This window comes from Tenrec ecaudatus, chromosome 2 (genome assembly GCF_050624435.1).
Source record: "Tenrec ecaudatus isolate mTenEca1 chromosome 2, mTenEca1.hap1, whole genome shotgun sequence".
In the NCBI taxonomy this organism is placed as follows: Eukaryota; Metazoa; Chordata; class Mammalia; order Afrosoricida; family Tenrecidae; genus Tenrec; species Tenrec ecaudatus.
The window spans coordinates 192012550-192032993 of record NC_134531.1 but is presented as its reverse complement, the minus strand read 5'-3'; the positions used below and the strand labels follow the sequence as shown (position 1 = coordinate 192032993).

The 20444-nt window shown below is 38.8% G+C and overlaps 1 protein-coding gene across 5 annotated transcripts in view; it reads right to left on the bottom strand.

The window, feature by feature from the left end:
• Nucleotides 1-20444, bottom strand: part of NSD1 (nuclear receptor binding SET domain protein 1) — a 151946-nt gene that overhangs the window by 15574 nt on the left and 115928 nt on the right. For all 5 annotated transcript variants that reach the window (XM_075542013.1, XM_075542015.1, XM_075542016.1 and 2 more), the window contains 5 exons: nucleotides 18764-18964; nucleotides 17228-17407; nucleotides 8298-8454; nucleotides 7092-7297; nucleotides 3353-3465 (listed from right to left, as the gene is read on the bottom strand). In XM_075542013.1, the coding sequence (XP_075398128.1) occupies nucleotides 3353-3465; nucleotides 7092-7297; nucleotides 8298-8454; nucleotides 17228-17407; nucleotides 18764-18964 (857 nt within the window). The remainder of the gene's footprint in view (nucleotides 1-3352; nucleotides 3466-7091; nucleotides 7298-8297; nucleotides 8455-17227; nucleotides 17408-18763; nucleotides 18965-20444) is intronic.

Below are 20444 nucleotides of genomic sequence, written 5' to 3'. Positions count from 1 at the left end.
ATAAATTAAATTAATTTCCTTACAACCATCACATGGGTTTATAGGTGGACTAAATAGACACCGTAATCAACCTAAGGTATTTTGCGGGATTTTAGTGTCTAGTTTTTGTCAAAAACTCACAATGCAACATAAGTGCAACAACAGAGAGAGATGTCACTACAGAAAAACTGTGACTCTACAGTCAGAGATGGTAAAACATCCTATGTCTCACACATTTTACTACTTAATCAGTTATGATTACTCCAAACTCGGTTAAACAATCTTAAAATAAGCTGGAAGGATGCTGTAATCACACATAAACATGTTGTTCCAAGTACGGTATCATCTATCAAAAAAGCATGGCAGGAGATAACACTCTATAGTCTTTTAGCAGTTATCTATTTAGCAAATGCAATCTAGAACAGCAAGTTAAATGCATTTCGGATCATCTTTTATTAGGTACATTACACGCAATATTTGGGAAATACTCTAATATCAATAGTAGTGAAATGATTTCCACGTGAGATTTCAGATGACCATATTCTAACTCACTTTTCTAGAACTAAAAACCAATGAGTGAAGAAATAATGTATTGCAAACAAAGAAAAGACAGTGTTCTCATCCAGGAAGGATGTTAAGTATTTTGTAACAGGAACCGAGGCCACCTTACTTTGCTAATAGCATTCTTTTATATTTTATATTTCAGTACCAACATTTAATTACAGGAGGCTTATAAAAAGTTTTAAAATTAAAATTTCTAGTAAAGATGTTCTTCACAATCCCTGTATTTTTATTTTGGTAAGCCATTCCTTAAAAAGCCAATACAAATATGAAATGGACATGATTATTTTACCAGCTAGACTAAAAGGAAGTAAAACTTTCACAGCTTACGCAATTCTCTGACCTTGGCCATATCGGCTATTTATTATATCTTCAGTGTTAGTCATTAACATTACCAAACTCAGGGTCACTTATGATTATTCTTCATGATTCTTTTAAAAAAAAAATCACTTTATTAGGGGTTCATACAACTCTCATCACAATCCATACATTCATCAATTGTGTAAAGTACATTTGTACATTCAATGCCCTCATCATTCTCAAAACATTTGCTCTCCACCTAAGCCCCTGGCATCAGCTCCTCATTCATGTTCCCCCCTCCCTCCCCATTCCCTCCTCGCTCATGAACCCATGATAATTTATAAATTATTATTTTGTCATATCTTTCCCTGTCCAACATCTCCCTTCACTCACTTTTCTGTTGTCTGTCCACCACGGAGGAGGTCACATGTAGATCCTAGTAATTGGTTCCCCCTTTCCACCCTCTACCCTTCCAGTATCGCCCCTCACACCCGTGGTCCTGAAGGGATCATCCTCCCTGGATTCCCTGTGCCTCCAGCTCCTATCTGTACCCAGTGTAGCTCCTCTGCTCTATCCAGACTTGCAAGGTAGAATTTGGATCATGATAGTGTGTGTGTGGGGTGGGGTGGGGTGGGAGGAAGCATTTAGGAACTAGGGGAAAGCTGTATTCTTCATCGGTGCTACATCACACCCTGACTGACACAGCTCCTCCCCAAGAACCCTCTGCAAGGGGATCTCCAGTGGCCGACAAATGGGTTTTGTGTTTCCACTCGCACTCCCCACTTCATTCACTGTGATATGATTTTTTGGTCTGATGATGCCTGATCCATTCGATACCTCGTGACTGCACAGGCTGGTGTGCTTCCTCCATGTGGGCTTTGTTGCCTTCATGATTCTTATAAATGAACGGAACGTAATAAATTTGTTTGAGAAGATATCCCAAGGCAGTCGAAAAAAGACTATCAAAGGATAGTTTTTTAATGTTAGGAATGGTGCCATAGCAAGTTTTCCTGATCTTCTTTCAAGCTCCTCTCTGCCTAAAAGCATCTGTACATATATCCATGTTTCCTCATTTAAAACTGGTAAGAGGGCAGGTCACCCTTAGCTGGTGTTGATCCCCTTCAAAGGTCCTCATAGCTGGTGGTACTAATGCCTGGATTTTGTACTGCATCCTATCTACTGGTCTAGATTTGACCTGCAGACACTAATAAAGTGCAACTCCATCAGGCCCCGGTGCATTCTAGGTGATGGGAAACCTGGCCAAAGCATAGCACAGCCTACTACAGCAATGCCATAAGAGTATCCCGATGCCAAGTGGCCTTCCACCAGTACGTGATTATCTAGGCCCGAGAGAGAAAACTACCATCCTTGTGCCTTCCTCGAAAATGACTTTTTTTTTTTTTTTTTGAGATTTACTTCTTATAAAAACTTGGGGATAAAAACCCACAAAATTTGAAAAGGCAGTTTCCCCAGTTCTCAGCTCCTATTAGTCTGGAAGGGTCCTGTCCCAGGAATACTTTCTATCTACCACTGCCACTGCCATTAAGTTCAAGGCAAAGTGCATGGATCCGCTACTCACGGGTAAAGCTGTAGAAGCCACTGTAACCTGAGCACTCAGACACAGAACAAACAGAGCAAGATAAGTACAGCTGTGAACCATTAGACGGCCTTAAGGTGGTGTCTTATCGACACCCCAAGACAGACAAAACACCCTACCTGAAACCCCAACAGTCTTTAAGCGAGCACACACTATGACACAATCTCTGTGTTTAAAGCATGTTTGCAGGCTCGGTTAACAATACTTACCTCCTGAGACTTCCTTTGGAATATTACAGTGTGACGCTAACCCACACTTCCAGGGGCATTTCCATCCCGTAGCTTTTGCCATAAGCGTACCTCAACTGTTCATCTGCTTTATTTCCTCCAGAAGTCATCAGATCACCAATGACACTGAGCCGAGCTGGCAGATCCCCAGGATCTCCTCGACCTCATCTACCATGGACCTCTGAGTGGATAACAACCCCTCTCAACAGAGCAAAACCCCACTTTGTGTCCATTAGCAGCAGGAGGCAGCTAGAGACAGTAGTTGTAACAGTATCCCCAAAGATGTATCTCCTTCAGGGGAGAAATGTTAGGTAGCCAGAATAGGGACTGAGAGGGATTGTCTCCCCAGTGCCTGCATAGAGCCACAACAAAGGTACGTTCATTAGACACCTGTGAAAAGATCAAACTAAGCCTACTCAAACACAAGCCTCTAGGCCCAGGTGAGACATCGACTTGGGTCACAGACTAGTACCAGCCACGTGACAGGTGTGTGTGCTTACAACTCATGCAGTGAGGTCAAGCTCAGCCAATAACTTTAACTGTGCCGTCCCAGCTTGAGGAGATAAAAGCCTGCCTGAGGAAGGCCGAGATTCTTTAAGTCACTTGGAGTTGAAGGAAAAAAAATGGTAGGAGGGCAAAGTTATACAGCGTCTCTCCTGGAGAAGGCGCTTCCGAGACCTTTTCTCACCTTTATATGCTTGTAAGGTGGTGGCTTCTTGTCATTCTTACGGTCTTCCTGCAGCTGCCTTAGCTCCCTTTGGGCCTTTAATTCCTCAAATCTTGCTGCAGCTTCCTGAAGAGCTAAGAAAACAAACAGCAGAAATCATTTAAAAAACTTATGGGTGGAATGTTTACTGCACTTCTCCTTCCTCTTTTTGAGTTGGGGAAACTGACATCTTAAGTAAAAGTTAACAAATATATGTGAAACTAAGAAGTGTATATACTCGAGTAGAAGTCGACCCAAATATCAACCGAAGCACCTAATGTTTCCACAAAAAGTGCATTAAAGAATGTACTGAAAAAGTCGGCTTATACTACAATGATTAACATATAACTTCCTACCCCACCCCAGAACAGTACCATAGGCGAAGGGAGAGAGTGGGTGGTATAACATGGAAATAATAATAAGATGTCACTGATCAGGGGTACATGAGGCTGGAAGGAGTGGGGGGGGGGGGAGGAGGAGATGATACCAAGGATGGCAGCATATATGCGAATGTGCTTGATACAATTGATGTATGGATTGTTATGAGGGCTCTAAGAGCCCTCAATAAAATGATTTATTAAAAAAAGAAAGAGAGAGTAGATTGCCAGTTGTTTCTGTTGGGTGGGCTTGACTTGCCAACTTTTTGGTTTGCAGCCATATAGTTGGCCACTGCATCACTGGAGGTCCCTTTGGAAAGATTATAGTTCTGGCTTCCAGACAGATTCACTTTCCTACGTGCTCTGCGTACCATGCTCATTCTGGGGAAAAAACCCAGAGCTAAGGTGTACCTCTTCCTGTTCACTTCTTTGGAATGCCTATCAGATTTTTCTCCTGAGACTCTTTCTCTATCAACTAGCTCAGATACATGGTATTCTTATCAAACTGACATCCAAACACTGTCTTCTTAAGGGTTTAAACGATTGTAATATATTGAACAAATGAACAAAACTTTTAAGAATTTCAATTTTATCCACTTATAAAATATGCTAAATTTATCACTCTTCACCAGGTTAAAAACACATTAAAAAATGGGGGCAAGGGCCCTAACCAGCGTGCAGAAACAGAAACTCAGGTGGTGCAAAAGACATAGCATATTCCGGTGGTAGGCACAACATGCCAATAATGTAGACCTAGAAGCAGATTCTCCATGAGATGACCCGCAAAGCTATTTCACATAGTACCCTCATTGAAAATTATTCCCAGTACCACTCCCGAACTCACAGATGATAGGATCTTACGTGTGAGATGGGATCACTGTGATGTGCCCTTCCTTGAAAACGCCACTGATCTTCCCTGCAAAATGCTGATAGGAGATCTGCTCTGATCTGCCTTGCTAAATTGCTCATCTGTCTATCAAGATGCTGGGAGAAGTCCTGCCCAGATCTTCCTTGAAAGATGCCATCGAGCAAGGGGCTTAAGTGGAGAGCAAATGCCTTGAGAATGATTGGGGCAGGGAATGTATGGATGTGCTTTATACAATTGATGTATGTATATGTATGGATTGTGGTAAGAGTTGTTTGAGTCCCTAATAAATGTAAAAGAAGAAAAGAGAAAAAAATGATTAGGGCAAAGACTGTACAGATGTGCTTTATACAATTGATGTATGTATATGTATGAACTGTGAAAAGAATTGTATCAGCCCCAATAAATTGTTAAAATAAAAAAATTAAAAAAAAAAAGGGGGCAATTCTTTCTTTTTCATCCCAGTGATTTTGTCCCATGCTATTATAAATTTTAAAATAACATCTCTTCTGTGGGTCATTCCTTCATCTCCATTTTCCTAACATCATTTAGCTAGTGGAGACTGTGCTGTGCTGTCTTCTAAACTGTCCTAAAAATTCCTCATTCCCACATCCAATTATTCCACAGGTCCTGCCAAGTCTACTTCTTGTCTATTCAGTATGAGCCTTTCTCTCCATTCCCCTGGACAATTCCCTGTCACAGTCTTGCCATCTCTGTAAGGGACTTCTGGAACAGCTCAGGGATCTTCCTTGCAACAGCTTCATGCATTCCAATCAAGCTGACACACTAACACAAAATGCAATTTCTACGCCTCAGATTGGACCATTTAATGCACCTACCTACAAACACAAACTTCATACTTAGCAAAGTATATAACTTCAAACAACTTGAACTTCCACCTTCCTTTTCAGGCAAATAGTGTTCCCCCAAACTGTTTGAAATACTTCAGACTTTGCAATTTGTTTTATTGGATTCAAAGTATGCTTTAATGTGGGCTTGTACAATATTTAAATACCTTCCCTACTCAGTCAGTGTAGGGATTAAGAGCAGGGGGTCTAGAGGCAACAACTACCAGACTTTGAATCCTTCTCTATCACTTATTGCCACGGGAACTTGGACAAGTAATTGAACTGATAATGTGCCTCAGTTCCTTCAGCAGTAAAACGAGGATAATGATTTGTATAGCTTAGAGTGTACCCAAAGGTATAAAAGGAGAAGATGAATTGTACACAGGGCATGGTACATAGAAGACAGCCACTATTTTTATGATTCATACTATAAGTGTATCTTAAGAGATCATAACCACCAAACCCTAACTGACGCCTAGTTCTGCTTTTTCTTAGGCTGTTTCCAAAAACATACTATGCACACTTCTGTCATAACAATTAGTAAATGCTGTTGACTGCTAAGTAGGTCAGATTGCTTCATAAAACACTGGTTCCTTGAAGGAAGAAAATCTGGACTTCAATAGACTGTGATTTGCTGTATTCCCTGTACTAATATTCACCCCTCAGCATTGGGAGAGGCCAGCATGTTTTTTATTTGGTGTCTGGTCATCTTAAACTACAAGACCTAAGACCTAAATTCCCCCAGTAAGCACCAGTGCCAGCTGCCCAGATCTGTGCACAGACATCAAAGGGCCCACAGGTTAAGCAAGCACCGACGAAATAATATGAGACAACTGGAATTGTACGTAAACTTGTTCCCTATAAGCATCACTCCCATTCCAAATCTAGGAAGTTTCACGTGCTGTCTTTCACCTCATCCGACTACCTAGCCTTCAATACCAACATATTCATCTAACAAGAGCTTTGTATTGGATGAAAAGTTCACTACAATTACAAGTATACTAGCTATGTATCCTTGGCTTACTTTCATGCTTTGATATTGCCTGACTCAGCGTAACAATTTTTATAAATTTGATTTCTTCCCAAGAAGCTGATAAAAAAAATGCCTTTCAGAAATATGGCTCTGCATAAGATTCTAGTCCTTGGCTAACATATTAAAGTGTTAGCTGTACTATTAGTCCCAGAACTCCAGCACCGGACAAGGCACTGATAAAACGAACCTTATATCCTTCCTCTAAGAATTCTAGTAAAATAAAGGGTGAGCCAAAAAATCTCCTGGTGGTACAGTGGACTAAATGTTAGGCTGCTGACCAGCAGGGCAGCAGTTCAAACACAGCTGATCTGGGTAGAAAGACGAGGCACTCTGCTTCTCCAAGTGTTTGTAATCTTGGGAACTATACGGAACAGCTCTACACTCTGTCCTTAGTAGAATGAACTCAATGTCAGTTGGTGTTGGGATTGGGTAAGTGGGTCAACTTCCTCATAAAATCATGCAGCCATACTCACCTACTGTCCCAGAGCTCAGAAACCAGGTGATAAATGGAATCAGTGAAGATTCTAACACATGGTAAATAGACACTTCAGTACATAGAACTCTGTATCACCCTGAGAGAGACAAGCTGTGATGGTACCTTTTTTATATGTCCCATCCACTCCTTTGCCCATCTTATCCTTGCTGCTAACATCTCCTTCCATGTAGGGAAAGACTCTAGCTTGGTGGGTCCACAGATAGTCATTAGACCCAAAGAAGAGTACAGGAAACTCGCCCACATCATGTCTCATCTTATCGATGTTAGAAGGTACAGCCCGGGGATGGCAGATCTCAGCGGGCCACCACCTAGGAAAGGCAAAGATGGAGAAAATCTCTAGAGGGCTGTTGGATACTGGGAAAATAATTTCTAGAGAAGAGGAATAAATAGCAATGTTTATCAGTGCTAAAGGCAGGCCACTCTTACAAGCTAAGTGGTAACAAACAAACAAGTAAGTAGAAAACTCTGAACAAGGCTGAAAACATCACACAAACCTATACATACTTCCTTCTGAATTATTTATTTAGGGTAACACATTAACTAGATTGCACACTACACAAGGAATTCAAAATGTCTGTGGAAAAAATTCTTTTAATTCTATTTCCCCACAAACTTTTTGAACCTTAATATATGTTCATACAGTCAAACACAATGGTAGCATAAACATTTTTTATATTCAAATAATTTAAAATTTCTTATAAAAGGAAAACATTCAGTACCTATTCCAGAACCAAACTCACTGATGATACTGCTTTGGAGCCATACAAGGGCATAACTGCCCGTGTGAGTTTCTGAGACTGCAACTTTTATAGGAGTAGAAAGACCTATGTTGAGCCTATGGTGTGGTTAGCAGTTTCAAACTGTTGGAACTTGAGGACTGAAGTCCAACATGTAACCACTATGACACTGGGGTTCCCTTCGCTGAAATGCGGCATGTTATATTCTTTTGTGAAAATCAATGAAAACAAAATTTTGAAAGATAAAAAAATTGGGTATGAAATAAGAGTTCAATTATTTTGGAGGTTTTTGTGTATTGTTATGTATATATCTTCAAGTAAACATAGCAAAAAAAATCAACAAATGTATGGTTTACTGTTAGAGATAAAAAAAAACTATCTTTAGAGTGAATATATATAATTCAGTAATCACTAACAAAAAAGTAGTTTCTATCATAAAGAAAAATTGAGATGGAGGTGCGAAGACAAAGACCTTACCTAGTAAGAGAGACCATTGAAAAACAAAGCTCAGTACTCACTGTATTTAAGGACTGCCATGAAAAGGTAGTAAATGGAACGAATGGCTGCTCACCTGTATCGTCCAACTTTCACCCAGACGATCTCCCTGTAGTGTGGCTTTTTGCCGGCCTTACAGTCGTTGCAATACCAGTTCCCTTCGGGGATGTCAATGTTCAGGCACTCACGATGAAAAGCAGCAGGGCAAGAGTCACAGCACAAAAGGCTGCCTCCTGCAGGAAGACAAAGGGGGCACTCAGAACTACAAGGCTACATATTCATGGCATAGTTATCACTTGGACAGTGACTGTCTTTCAGTTACCCAAAGACTTATCGAGAAGAATATTCTGTTCTCCAAAATTCCTGGAATCTCCAGTAGTTGTGTGTATGTATGTGTGTTAAATATGAGTTCTTATTGGCACATTTAAATTATGGGACTGTGGTCAGACATAAAGCTAAGATATACATGTATCTACACGCAATTATTTTTCTTTGTTTCACTAAAGGACATCACATTAAATATAACTACAAAGTTTTTTAAGGATTGATTAAACTAATAAATAACCTAACCTAAGTATCATCTGACAGGAAAACAAACACAAAATGTTTCCATAAGGTTTATTCTTTGCACTTTTTAAAAAGATACTAAACGTAGGACTTTCTTGCAGATTTAGCCAGGTAATTTTACTTTGTTGCCAAAAAGAAGAGAAAAAAACAAAACAAAAATGGAGACAAGGCACTTTGCATATGTACCATATATACTTGAGTAGAAGTGGACCAAAATATCAGCAGAGACACGTAATTTTACCACAAAAACTACATTAAAAATGTGCTGAAAATTTCAGTTTATACAGCTCAAGGAGAGGGACGTGTCTGATCAGAGCTCACAGGAGCAAACAAGGGAGGAGGAAAAAAGAGTGAAGCACATCCTGGTCCACCAATCCCTGAGGACAGTATTTCTGCTCAGAGTAGTCATTGCACAGAGAAGACCATAGGGCCAGCCCGACCACAAGACACAATGTTCCGTATGACCCATAGCACCAAGGGGGTGGGGGTGGGGAGGGGAGCAACACTGGAGACACTCGGCAGGAATTGTGCTTGCCTGACCCCACCACACCCCAGCGAGATGCTGGGGGCATGCAAAAGAGCAGCAAGGGGAGCAGAGCAATAAAGTCCCCAGGGAACACCCAAAATAAACTGTGGGGCCAGGACATAGCGCCCCATCAGATTGGACTGGAAAACACTCGAAAATGACAACAAATTGACCTTGAACTATTTATAGGCTTTCCTTTCTTTATGCCATTTCCTTTTTGTTATTGATTTAATTTCTATTGTTGCTTTGTTGTGCTCCATCTTGCGTTTGAGCATATTGTCACTGCATGTCTATCTGGATGGGATAGGCGGGATAAACAAGCTGGAAGAGAGAACAACTAAGAGGTGTATGAGCCCCCAATAAAATGATTTTTAAAATCCCCCCCAAAATCAGCTTATACACGAGTATATATGGTATGTAATACTCTATCAGAACAGGCTGTTGACGCATTCTGTGTTTAGCACTCCCTTGACATCATGGACACTTCTCAAAATAATATTGAAAATACATAAACTTAATTCATTTAGTAAAAAATATTTAAAAGATCAATTATATTAAAATATATTTGTCAAATGTAAGGAAAAACAAGATATATGTATTTCTATGGTAATACATGACATATGTAAGATATAAAAAAATATCCAGCAAAATTACTAGCATATAGCTTTTATGCTAAATACAACAGGAATATCTATAATTTCAATAGGCATTAAAAACAATTAGTAGTAAATGAAAACATAAGACAAAATAAACAAAACCAAAAGCTAGTTCTTTAACAATTTCACTGAATTAAAGCGGAATCACCAATGAATTGACAAAATAAGATTTTAAGAGAATGGTACAAATTAGATTGCTTAGGTGAAATGAACAAATTCTCAGAAATGCCTAAATGACTTAAATTTACTTAGACAAAATATCAACAGATTGATTAAATAAAAATGTGTCAGTAATAAAATAATCTCAAGTAATAAAACACATGACTTGACTGAATAATTTAATCAGACTCAATTGTTCTTAAATTCTTCCTGAAACACAAAGACCTCCTGACTCAAGAACCAGTACCTCCCCATACAAATGTCAAAGATGTCTCACACACATACACACAAACAGTTCTGTCTATAGATGTACTTCATGATAAAAATACTAACAAATTAATTATATGTATAGTATCAGCCTGATTAAATGGCATTTATTCAAAGATGGATGAAAATTAGAAAATCATCGGTTTATAGTCAACATTAACAGAACTAAGTTTATTCCTGTTTACTATGAGCGGAATGAGAGACAAATGAGGACAATATTGATAAAGATAGTGGGGCGGGGGGAAGATCTAAGAATAGAAAGTGGTGATGAGTCTATAAGATAATGAGCATAATTAATGCCACTGAATTGTAAAGGTAAATTTAGCTGAAATGGCATGTGATATATGTTAAAATCCACAATTTACCATTTTAATTAAGTAATAATAGGTACTATTTTGATTTATTGCCTCAATTCCAGTTAGATGTCATTTTGTCCTCATGCAAGTTCACAGACCCCAGGTAAACTGCATAGAAGAGTGAAAATGATTTTCCATTTTTAAAAGATTTTCCAACTAATACCTCTATGCACTGCCATCCTATCGATATGGACTTCGTATGATCCTCACTTAACCTATCTAAATCTGAAATCCTCATGATTACAGACATGATTAAGGATTTTATGGTTTTTTTACTGCCAGCAAGTTGATGTCGACGCAAATCAACCCTGTAGGATAGGGTAAAACTGTCCCAGGGAATTTTAGGGCCTATTAACGATTTATGGAATAGAAAGCTCCGTCTTTCTCCTACAGAGCGCCTGGTAGTTTGTTATCTACAGACCTTTTGGATTATAACCAACCCATAAACCACTACATTACCATTTTCAGGTTGGGAGTCATATATAAAGAATGTCATCCATAACTCGTGACATAATTAGCATGCTTAAAACATGCTAAACTTTCAACATGTATTCCCACACTTTATGCTAAGAGTTAATGTGGAGTGAAGCCTTAACAAGGTACACACTTCAAAAGTTCATTTTTGTTCTCATGGTCTACGTTGCTACCCTGCCAAAATCCTATTAAAAAATTACTTCTATAATAGACCTTCTTTAGGGGTTTTTTTTTTACCATCTTTTCTTAGTAGGCTCATAAAAATTAAGAGCCTCAGCCCCTGCCACAGTACAGAAATTGTTCGAAAAAGGATTAGACAGATGGAAGCACAATTTTCAGAAGTGTATAAACCTAGATAGAAGATACAATGAGAAACACTGAACCTAAGTTTTTATGATTTTGTACCAATACTTCTGTACTTAGCGTCACATTATCCACAAAGCCATTCCTAATGCATTTTCCCCTTAGTTTTTTTGTTTTCCAGTTCTTTTATTTCTGTTCTAATTTGTATGATTCTGCTGTTTGAGGGCTTATGCTGTTGCTCTTATTTTGGTTACTGAAAGTGTTGTGTTAAAGTGTTGGTTTTGGACTTCTCTTTATTTTCATGTGTTTTGCTATACATGGTCCAGTGATAAATGCTTTTGCTGTGACCTTAAGGTTCTGGTATGATGTGTAATCATTCTCATTTGTTTCAAGGAATTTCTTTTTTATTGATTTATTTATTTTACATTTTATTAGGGTGCCATACAACTCTTATCACAATCCATGCATATACATACATCAATTGTATAAAGCACATCCGTACATTCTTTGCCCTAATCATTTTCAAAGCATTTGCTCTCCACTTAAGCCCTTTGCATCAGGTCCGCTTTTTTCCCCCCTCCCTCCCCGCTGCACTCCTCCCTTATGAGCCCTTGGTAATTTATACATCGTTATTTTGTCATATCTTGCTCTATCCGGAGTCTCCCTTCCCCACCTTCTCTGCCGTCCGTCTCCCAGGGAGGAGGTCACATGTGGATCCTTGTAATCAGTTCCCCCTTTCCAACCCACTTACCCTCTACCCTCCCAGTATCGCCCCTCACACCCCTGGTCCTGAAGGTATCGTCCACCCTGGATTCCCTGTGCCTCCAGCTCCCATATGCACCAGTGTACAACCTCTACCCCATCCAGTCCTGCAAGGTAGAATTCGGATCATGGTAGTTGTGGGGGGAGGAAGCATCCAGGATCTGGGGGAAAGCTGTATTCTTCATCGGTACTACCTCGCACCCTGACTGACCCATCTCCTCCCCTAGACCCCCCCTATGAGGGGATCTCCAGTGGCCGACAAATGGGCTTTGGGTCTCCACTCTGCACTTCCCCCTTCATTTATTATGGTGTGTGTGTATTTGCATGATGCCTTATACCTGGTCCCTTTGGCACCTCGTGATATCACAGGCTGGTGTGCTTCTTCCCTGTGGGCTTTGTTGCTTCTGAGCAAGATGACTCAAGGAATTTCTTAAGTTCATCCCTTATTTCATCTATTACCCAATCTTTTAAAAGTAATATATTGCTTAGTCTCCATGTGTTTGCCTTTATGTTCCCGTTCTTTCTACTGTTCATTTCCAGTTTTATAAAAGCCCAACAACAAATTTAAGATGTACAAAGAAATGGGAAAGTAGGACGTGTACATTAGGAAAATCAGACAACATAAATTGAATGTGGGCCTACACATTAGCTAAGGAAGGCACGATGAGAAACCACATCCGATAGAGAAAAGCAAAAGAGAAGGAAATTACTGAAAAGAGCCACATACAAACTTGAATTCAAAAGTACAATAACTGAAAGAAAAACTTACTACAGAGGTAGATTGTAGATTTGCACTAGTAGAAAACCAGGTCGATAAGATTATGTGATCTGATAAACAGAAAAATGAGCCCCACAGAATTGTGGGACACTTTATGAACATCAACATACTTGTAATTGAAGGACCAGAAGGGGAAAAGGCTGGGGAGGAGGGAGGGGAGAGCGCACAAAATATATGCACTGAATAATGGCTGAAAGCTTGCAAAATGTATTGAAGGAAAAAATTATGAAACAAAAAGAGATGTTGACACAGTGGGGAAGTTCATTAAACTCCAGATAGTCTAAACACAGGGATTCACTTGTGAAATCAAAGTCAAGAGAAAAATCTCAAAAGCAGCAAAGGAAAAATAATTCATTGCATGACTTCTTTGAAGACACAATGACGATGTACACTGGTACAGATAGGAACTGGAAACACAGGGAATCCAGGGTGGATGATCCCTTCAGGGCCAGTGGTGAGAATGGCAATACTGGGAGGGTGGGGAGAGGGTGGGGTGGAAAGGGGTAATCGATTACAAGGATCTACATGTGACCTCCTCCCTGGGGGACGGACATCAGAAAAGTGAGTGAAGGGTGATGTCGGACCAAGCAAGATATGACAAAATAATAATTTATAAATTATCAAGGGTTCATGAGGGAGCGGAAAGTGGGGAGGGAGGGGACAAAATGAGGAGCTGATGCCAGGGTCTTCAGTGGAGAGCAAACGTTTTGAGAAGGATGAGGGCAATGAATGTACAAATGTGCTTTACACAATTGATGTATGTATGGCTTGTGATAAGAGTTGTATGAGCCCTTTAATAAAATGATTTTTAAAAATATGTTGAACAAAAATGATTAATGAAGAAAACCTATCTTTCAAAAATGAAGGGAAGAAAACATTTTGCAAATAAAGTGCAGATTCAAATAGGATTTTAAGTTTTATTGACTATAAACACATGGTTACAGTCAGTAATTTTAATTCAGGAACAAAACAAAGATTTCTTTAATTACTACTAAAAAGAAAAAGTTAAAAAAAATTTTAAAAAGAAAAAGTTTGAATTCACATTTTTTCCTTCCTTCAATTGAAATGTAACATGTGTATTATATTTGCTACTAAAGGAAATGGTTGGGAGTATAAATATAGTAGGCTGAAGAGTGGCTAAAAATTAAAATAGCATTAATAAAAATATATTTAGGGGTTTGTGATATATATAAGTGTAACAAAAAGACCAGATAGAGGTCTACAAAGTAGAATTATGCAGAATAAGTTGCCTTTATTCCCTCAGAGGTAATATTCAGAATTTCATGAATAATTGAGTTATCCTTGTTACACATAAACCACATCTGAGTGTTTGTGTTATTTTGTGTGGTGTCTAGCCAAATCAGAACAGCCACCACAAAGACTTGTGGTTTGAACAGCTAACAAGGAGCGTTGTGAGGATAAAGATTTAATCAATCATACCTAGGCACAATGTCTCAATCAAGTCTAAATAAATCAAGTCAATACCCGTTCTGTACACGGGAGCCCATGGCTTCCTGACTGGTGAAAAACATCAACCCATGGAGGGGACTTGTACAGCAGTTCTTAGTGAAGCGGAGCCTCCGTGCTAGGCGTACTTTTAGACCGTGCCATACATACCTCATCACATGTACCTTCCCATTGTCATTACTATACTCCTGATACAATCAACGCGCCAAAAGTTTAGCCAAAATGGAAAAAGATAATGAAAATTTTCCAGGAGCACATTGAAGGCCCACTTGAATATGGCTTTCTATGAATTGTGTGCCATTCCAATGAATTATATGAAACCAAAAGTAGTACTGGTACCCAGTGCATTACAGAAAAGGGGGATGAGAAATCCTGGAGCTAACAATTACTATTCTTGAGGGGGCGAGTGTACAGGAAACTTAAACATTTATAATCAACATGTCAAATGTGAGGGAGTTATATGGACAGCCATACTTGTAGCTCATATATGAAAACTTGAGCCTATTTGAGAATATGGGGCTTATTCCCTTTAACTTGTGAGCTTTGCCATGGCTTTAGTTGACTAGCAGTATCAGATGATGAGGTGTATGTGTAACAGGTATTAAAAGTATACAAAAAATGAAGAGTAAAGATTTAAATTCTAAAAAAAAAAAAAAAGATTTAAATTCTGATTTTATTTATTATATGTCATATATTTGGCATTAGGGAAAAGATGAATTGTTACACCAGAGTTGGCACACAAAAAAATAGTAAGAATATATGGGAAAATAATGTGACCTATAGAGAGCAAAAAATAAAATGACAAGCATAAATCCAACACTATTAATAACATTAAAATGTAAAAAGTCAAATAATCCAATCAAACAAAATTTGTCAGAATAAAAAAAATAGAGCTAAAAAAGTAAATAGAGCTAAGGACACGCTGTTTGCAGAGAACAGTTTAGATTCAAAGTCACAAACAGATTGAAAGTAAACACATCAAGCAAACAGCAATGACAAGAAATCATATGAAACTATCTAATATCAAAGTATATTAAAGCAAACACACAGGGATTACTACAGATAAAGCTCAATACATCTGAAAGGACATGAAGTTGTTGAAATTTGTTTAGCAAAAGTTCTAACAATAAAAAATTTAAAAGGACAATATATGTTTTCTAATCACAATAAAATGAAATTAGAAATCAAAAGCAGGGGTCTTGGAGGGGAAAACTCACTAACACACAAAGATCAAACAACTTTCTCCTAAATAAACAAGGGATCAAACAGAAATCAAATGAGAAATTAGAAAATAGTAGTTAAAAATATTGATATAAATCACAGGAACCTTTATTAAACTAAAGTATCAATATGAAGGAGCTAGTGTTTCTCAACATATCCTCATCAGGAGGTGGCGTTGCCATCTGTCTAACCCTTCCCTGAAGATTTCCCTGCTCTGCAACTTACACCACTGTTGGATCCCTCAGTGGACTCAAACTGAAGAGTCTTGTAAGACAGCATTGTTACACGTAAAGAACCATAAGTGGATACTGTTGGGAAAACATAATTCCTGGGCTGAGGCGTCCATTTAGCAGGCAAAGAAAAATGAACCCAATTGCCATTGAGGCAATTCTAACTCACAGCAACCCCATAGGACAGAGTAGACCTGCTCCCTAAGGTTTCTAAGGCTGTAAATCTTAACAAGAACAGAAAGCCTCATCTTTCTCCCAAGCACAGGTAGCAGCCCAACGCATAACCCGGGACACACCACCCCTCCTGTGAAAAGAACAAGATCTTCAGTAAGTAGAGCCAGAACAATAGAATTTCTAGGCAATTGAAGCTGGACACACCAAACACCAAACACAAAAGTGAACTCAAAACGAAACTACGTAACGTAAAAGGTAAAACAGGGGTCCTCAATCTTCCTTAGCAGGGTCAGTTCACGGTCCCTCAGACCGTTGGAGGGCCGGACTGTAGTGAAAAACAAAACCAAAACCAAAACAAAAATATGAACAAATTCCTATGCACACTGCACATATCTTATTTTGAAGTAAAAAACAAAACGGGGCAAAAATACCCAGCGGCCTGGATAAATAGCCTTGGCGGGCTGCATGTGGCCCGCATGCCAGAGTTTGAGGATCCCTGAGCTAAAACCTTAAATTGTTCTAACAAAATAGGAAAACAGCATAGAGATCTATTTATAGGTTATTAGATGATACCAAAAGCACAAATAGCAAAAGATTATAAAATAGAGTGGATGCCATCAAATTCATTATTTGTTAGTATCTGTGAATATCCTAAAAATCTATGAACTTTACATTTTAAATGGGTGAATTGTATATATAGAAAATATCTTTGAAAATTAAGGTTGTTTTGAAAAAGAATTCTTTTGATCCGGTCTCTAGAATTCTATCTACCAAAGAAGATTCTTGTAACTATGTCTATGCAAAGATTTCTAAAGTACTGATAATTAGTCATGGCAGTCACTATGATGATGTTTGGAGTGATTTTTTTTCTTGCTCTGTCCTTTTTGAATTGCATACAATGTTGACTATTGTGGTCTGAAACCAATATTCAAAATAGCAAATCAACTTTAAAAGAGTGTCACTGAGGAGATCATTTCTTATTAATTCCTTAATTGGCAATGTGAAGCAAGTATGTTTTTATAATCAAAATACTGTGCTACCCGCACAATGTGAAATCATGTCTTACCTTCTGAGCACACAAAGCACCAGCTAACATTAACATGCTCATGGTTTCGACAACCCCGCCTAGGGGTAAAGTGATTTGGGCAGATGATACTATTAGATGCAAGGATTTTTGACCCAGCGGCCAGGCAGAAGTCATTAGCGTGATATGCCACAGGGCAGCGAACACAGCGCATCAGACGACCTGAAAGTATGAGAAACAAGAAAAACGAGAAAGCAAAAACAAAATTAAAGATAAAAACTATGATCTCTTTGCTAACATAGCTCATAACCCAGCACCAGGAAAGCTTGTAGAGGAACTACATAATATTCAAAATGAGTCAGATGTATGTATACTTTCTCTCCTCCGAGGAAAGACTTACTCAAACTACGACATTGATTTGTGGGAAACTTGAGATTAACCAAGCACTAAATGAAGAGTGAGGAGGGTGAGCTATAATAACATGAATTGAATGCATTTGCCGCCTCAAAACTCAAACTCATTGCCATGAAGTTGATTCTGGCTCATAGGCCTCTGCAGGTGAGTCTGGGCACCTCACTGAAATGAAACACATCTTCTAATATACCTCAACAAGAAACCATTACATTTAAGGCGGTTACCTACACTCACTAAGGGAAAAAGGAAAACCAGCTGATGGGTTAACCTGAAATTTCAATCAAGCATGTTAAAATTACTCCAAACTCTGAACAAAACAAACAAACACACAATTCTCTGATTATCAGAGGCTCCCTCATCAAACGAAAGCAAACCCTCTGCTATCAAGTCAAATGCGAACTCACATTTAACTCTACAGTGCAGCCGGGAATTGCCCTGCATGGCTTCAAAGGCTGCACTCTTTACAGATGCAGACTGCCACATCTCTGGGCATCTTTGAACTGCTGGCCTGACAGCAGCCAGCCTAGCAAGTACTTACCCCCGGAGTCACCACGACTCCTTGGTAAGACCTACACGGCCAAGACATCACTTAATAAAAGGTACGCTCAATCAGATGAACAGAAAATCAGCACTGCTGTAGTCAAAATGTTTAATCTCCTACTAATGTGTAAAAAATTATAGTATTTGGTTTCGAGGGTAAGAGAAAATTAGTAAAAGGCCTACTTTCTTTGAACAAAGAAAACCAAAATATACCTAATGAGAAGAAATTTATCTACATATGCAGGCAATTTTGGAAATATGTGCTCTATGAAGCAGAAGAGTTACAGAACTTTCCATTTTTAATATAAACCAAATCAAAACAAACACCTCGATTCTGTATTGAGTTCCTTCTCTGAATGGCATCAGCTCTGATAGTGACATAATTAAGGAAAACTTTAGCAAATTCTCACATGAAATCCAAATAATAACTGCCACATAACTCCAGGGCTTCAGAGAATATGGAAATGGCGATTCTACTTTTTTTCCCTACTACATATAAAGCCGGTACGCTAACAGAAAAAAGAGAGAAGCCATGAAGATACATGCTAGACTGCAAATGAATACATCTTTTGCCATGGAAACCAAGACACAAAAAAATAAATTAAGTCTACATAGAACTCATACCTTTGGATGCAGTAACACTGGCTGGATTAGCAGCGTGGCAGGTTATACAAATGTGGAGGGAGCACCGGAAGCCCTTGTTCTGCATGACAGTGGGTGGGTATTTCTGGACACATTCTTCATGGTAAAATTTTCCACACAAGGGCAGAAGGCACCTTTTTACATCTTCCCCACTTTGTTTACAAACAAAGCAGGTATGTATTCCTGAAAAACAGAAACAGGGTCACAAATGAATATCAATTCAAAAGTTAATCTACTGTTAAGTCATAGGGCGAGAAATAAGTGAGGATCTTTACAATAATAGACTTCTCAGGCTGACAAAATCTGTATCCACAGAACAATGTTACTATCCCTAAAAGTAAGACAATCTGGGGTTCCATGCTTAGTGAATCAAAGCAATACTAAGTACACGATGTCATCTCTGCAGCATTCTTGCCACAGCCTAGGAGTGGGGTAGGCTGGCGGATATTGTACCAGAACTAAATTTAGCCTCTAGCTCTAAGTACAAGTTTATAGAAACTACAGAAAATAGAGAAAGGAAGAGAAATGGTCACTGTGATGAAACAGTCCATCAAATTTCAAAGCAAACCTACCTAATTCACATTTTTTGAGTCAATTACGACTCACAGTGACCCTATAAGGACAGGGCAGAACAGCCCCTGTGCGTTTCTGAGATTACGTCTACATTAGAGAAAGAAGCCACATCATTCCTCCTCAGTCATCAAAACAAGCAAATAGAAAAACAAGGTGAGTGGACACTCCACTCTATTTGCTAACAGAGAAAACACCGACCCAACACTAAAGGTTCATATGAGAACTATATGCTATGTTTCCAAACTTGGTGGTGGTGGGAGGACAATACTGTTGTAGATTTAGAGAAATATGAAACAAAACAACAAAGCATAGACCCCAAGTGAATCTTGATTTTAAATAACCGTAGGATGAATAAGAAAATTTGAAAATGCCCTGAGTAGTAAATAGTTGCGCCACACACACACACACACACACACACACACACACACACACACACACACACACACACACACACCATATAATCTTGTTATATGAGACATGTCTTATGATGGTTCTATCTGTTTTAGCTGAGGCAAGTTCCTTTACAATCTTCACTTTATTTTTGTGTTTAAGCTTTCAATAATAATAATAACAACAACAACAGGAAGCTACCTCTCTTAGAGATAGTGCAGGGTATAAAAAAGAACCCCGGTTAAAAGTTGGAAGAACCTGGACCAGAATATTCTCTTTGACAGAAAAAGGAGATCATTCAAATCATTCTTCAAAGCTGAGAGCACTCAGCTGTTAACAATTACGGGGGTGGGGGTGGATTTAAACCACTACTTATAAAGAAGTAAAAGTGTTGAAAGCTGGCAGCTAATTAATTGAACTAGAATTACCTAAATATTACAGTGTGTTCTGATCGCAGGAAAACAGATTAACCCACATGATAGGAAACAACTCTATCTAACAATATTAAATTTACTGGGACTGGAATACACTTCACAATTCTGAACCTCAAAAACTGTCACTTCTGACAGATGACTCCTCCAGGACCAGTGGTGAGAGTGGTGATGCCTGGAGGGTGGAGAGAATGTAGGGTAGAAAGGGGAAACTGATTACAAGAATCTACTTATAGCCTCCTCCCTGGGGGAGGGACAGGAGAGACGTC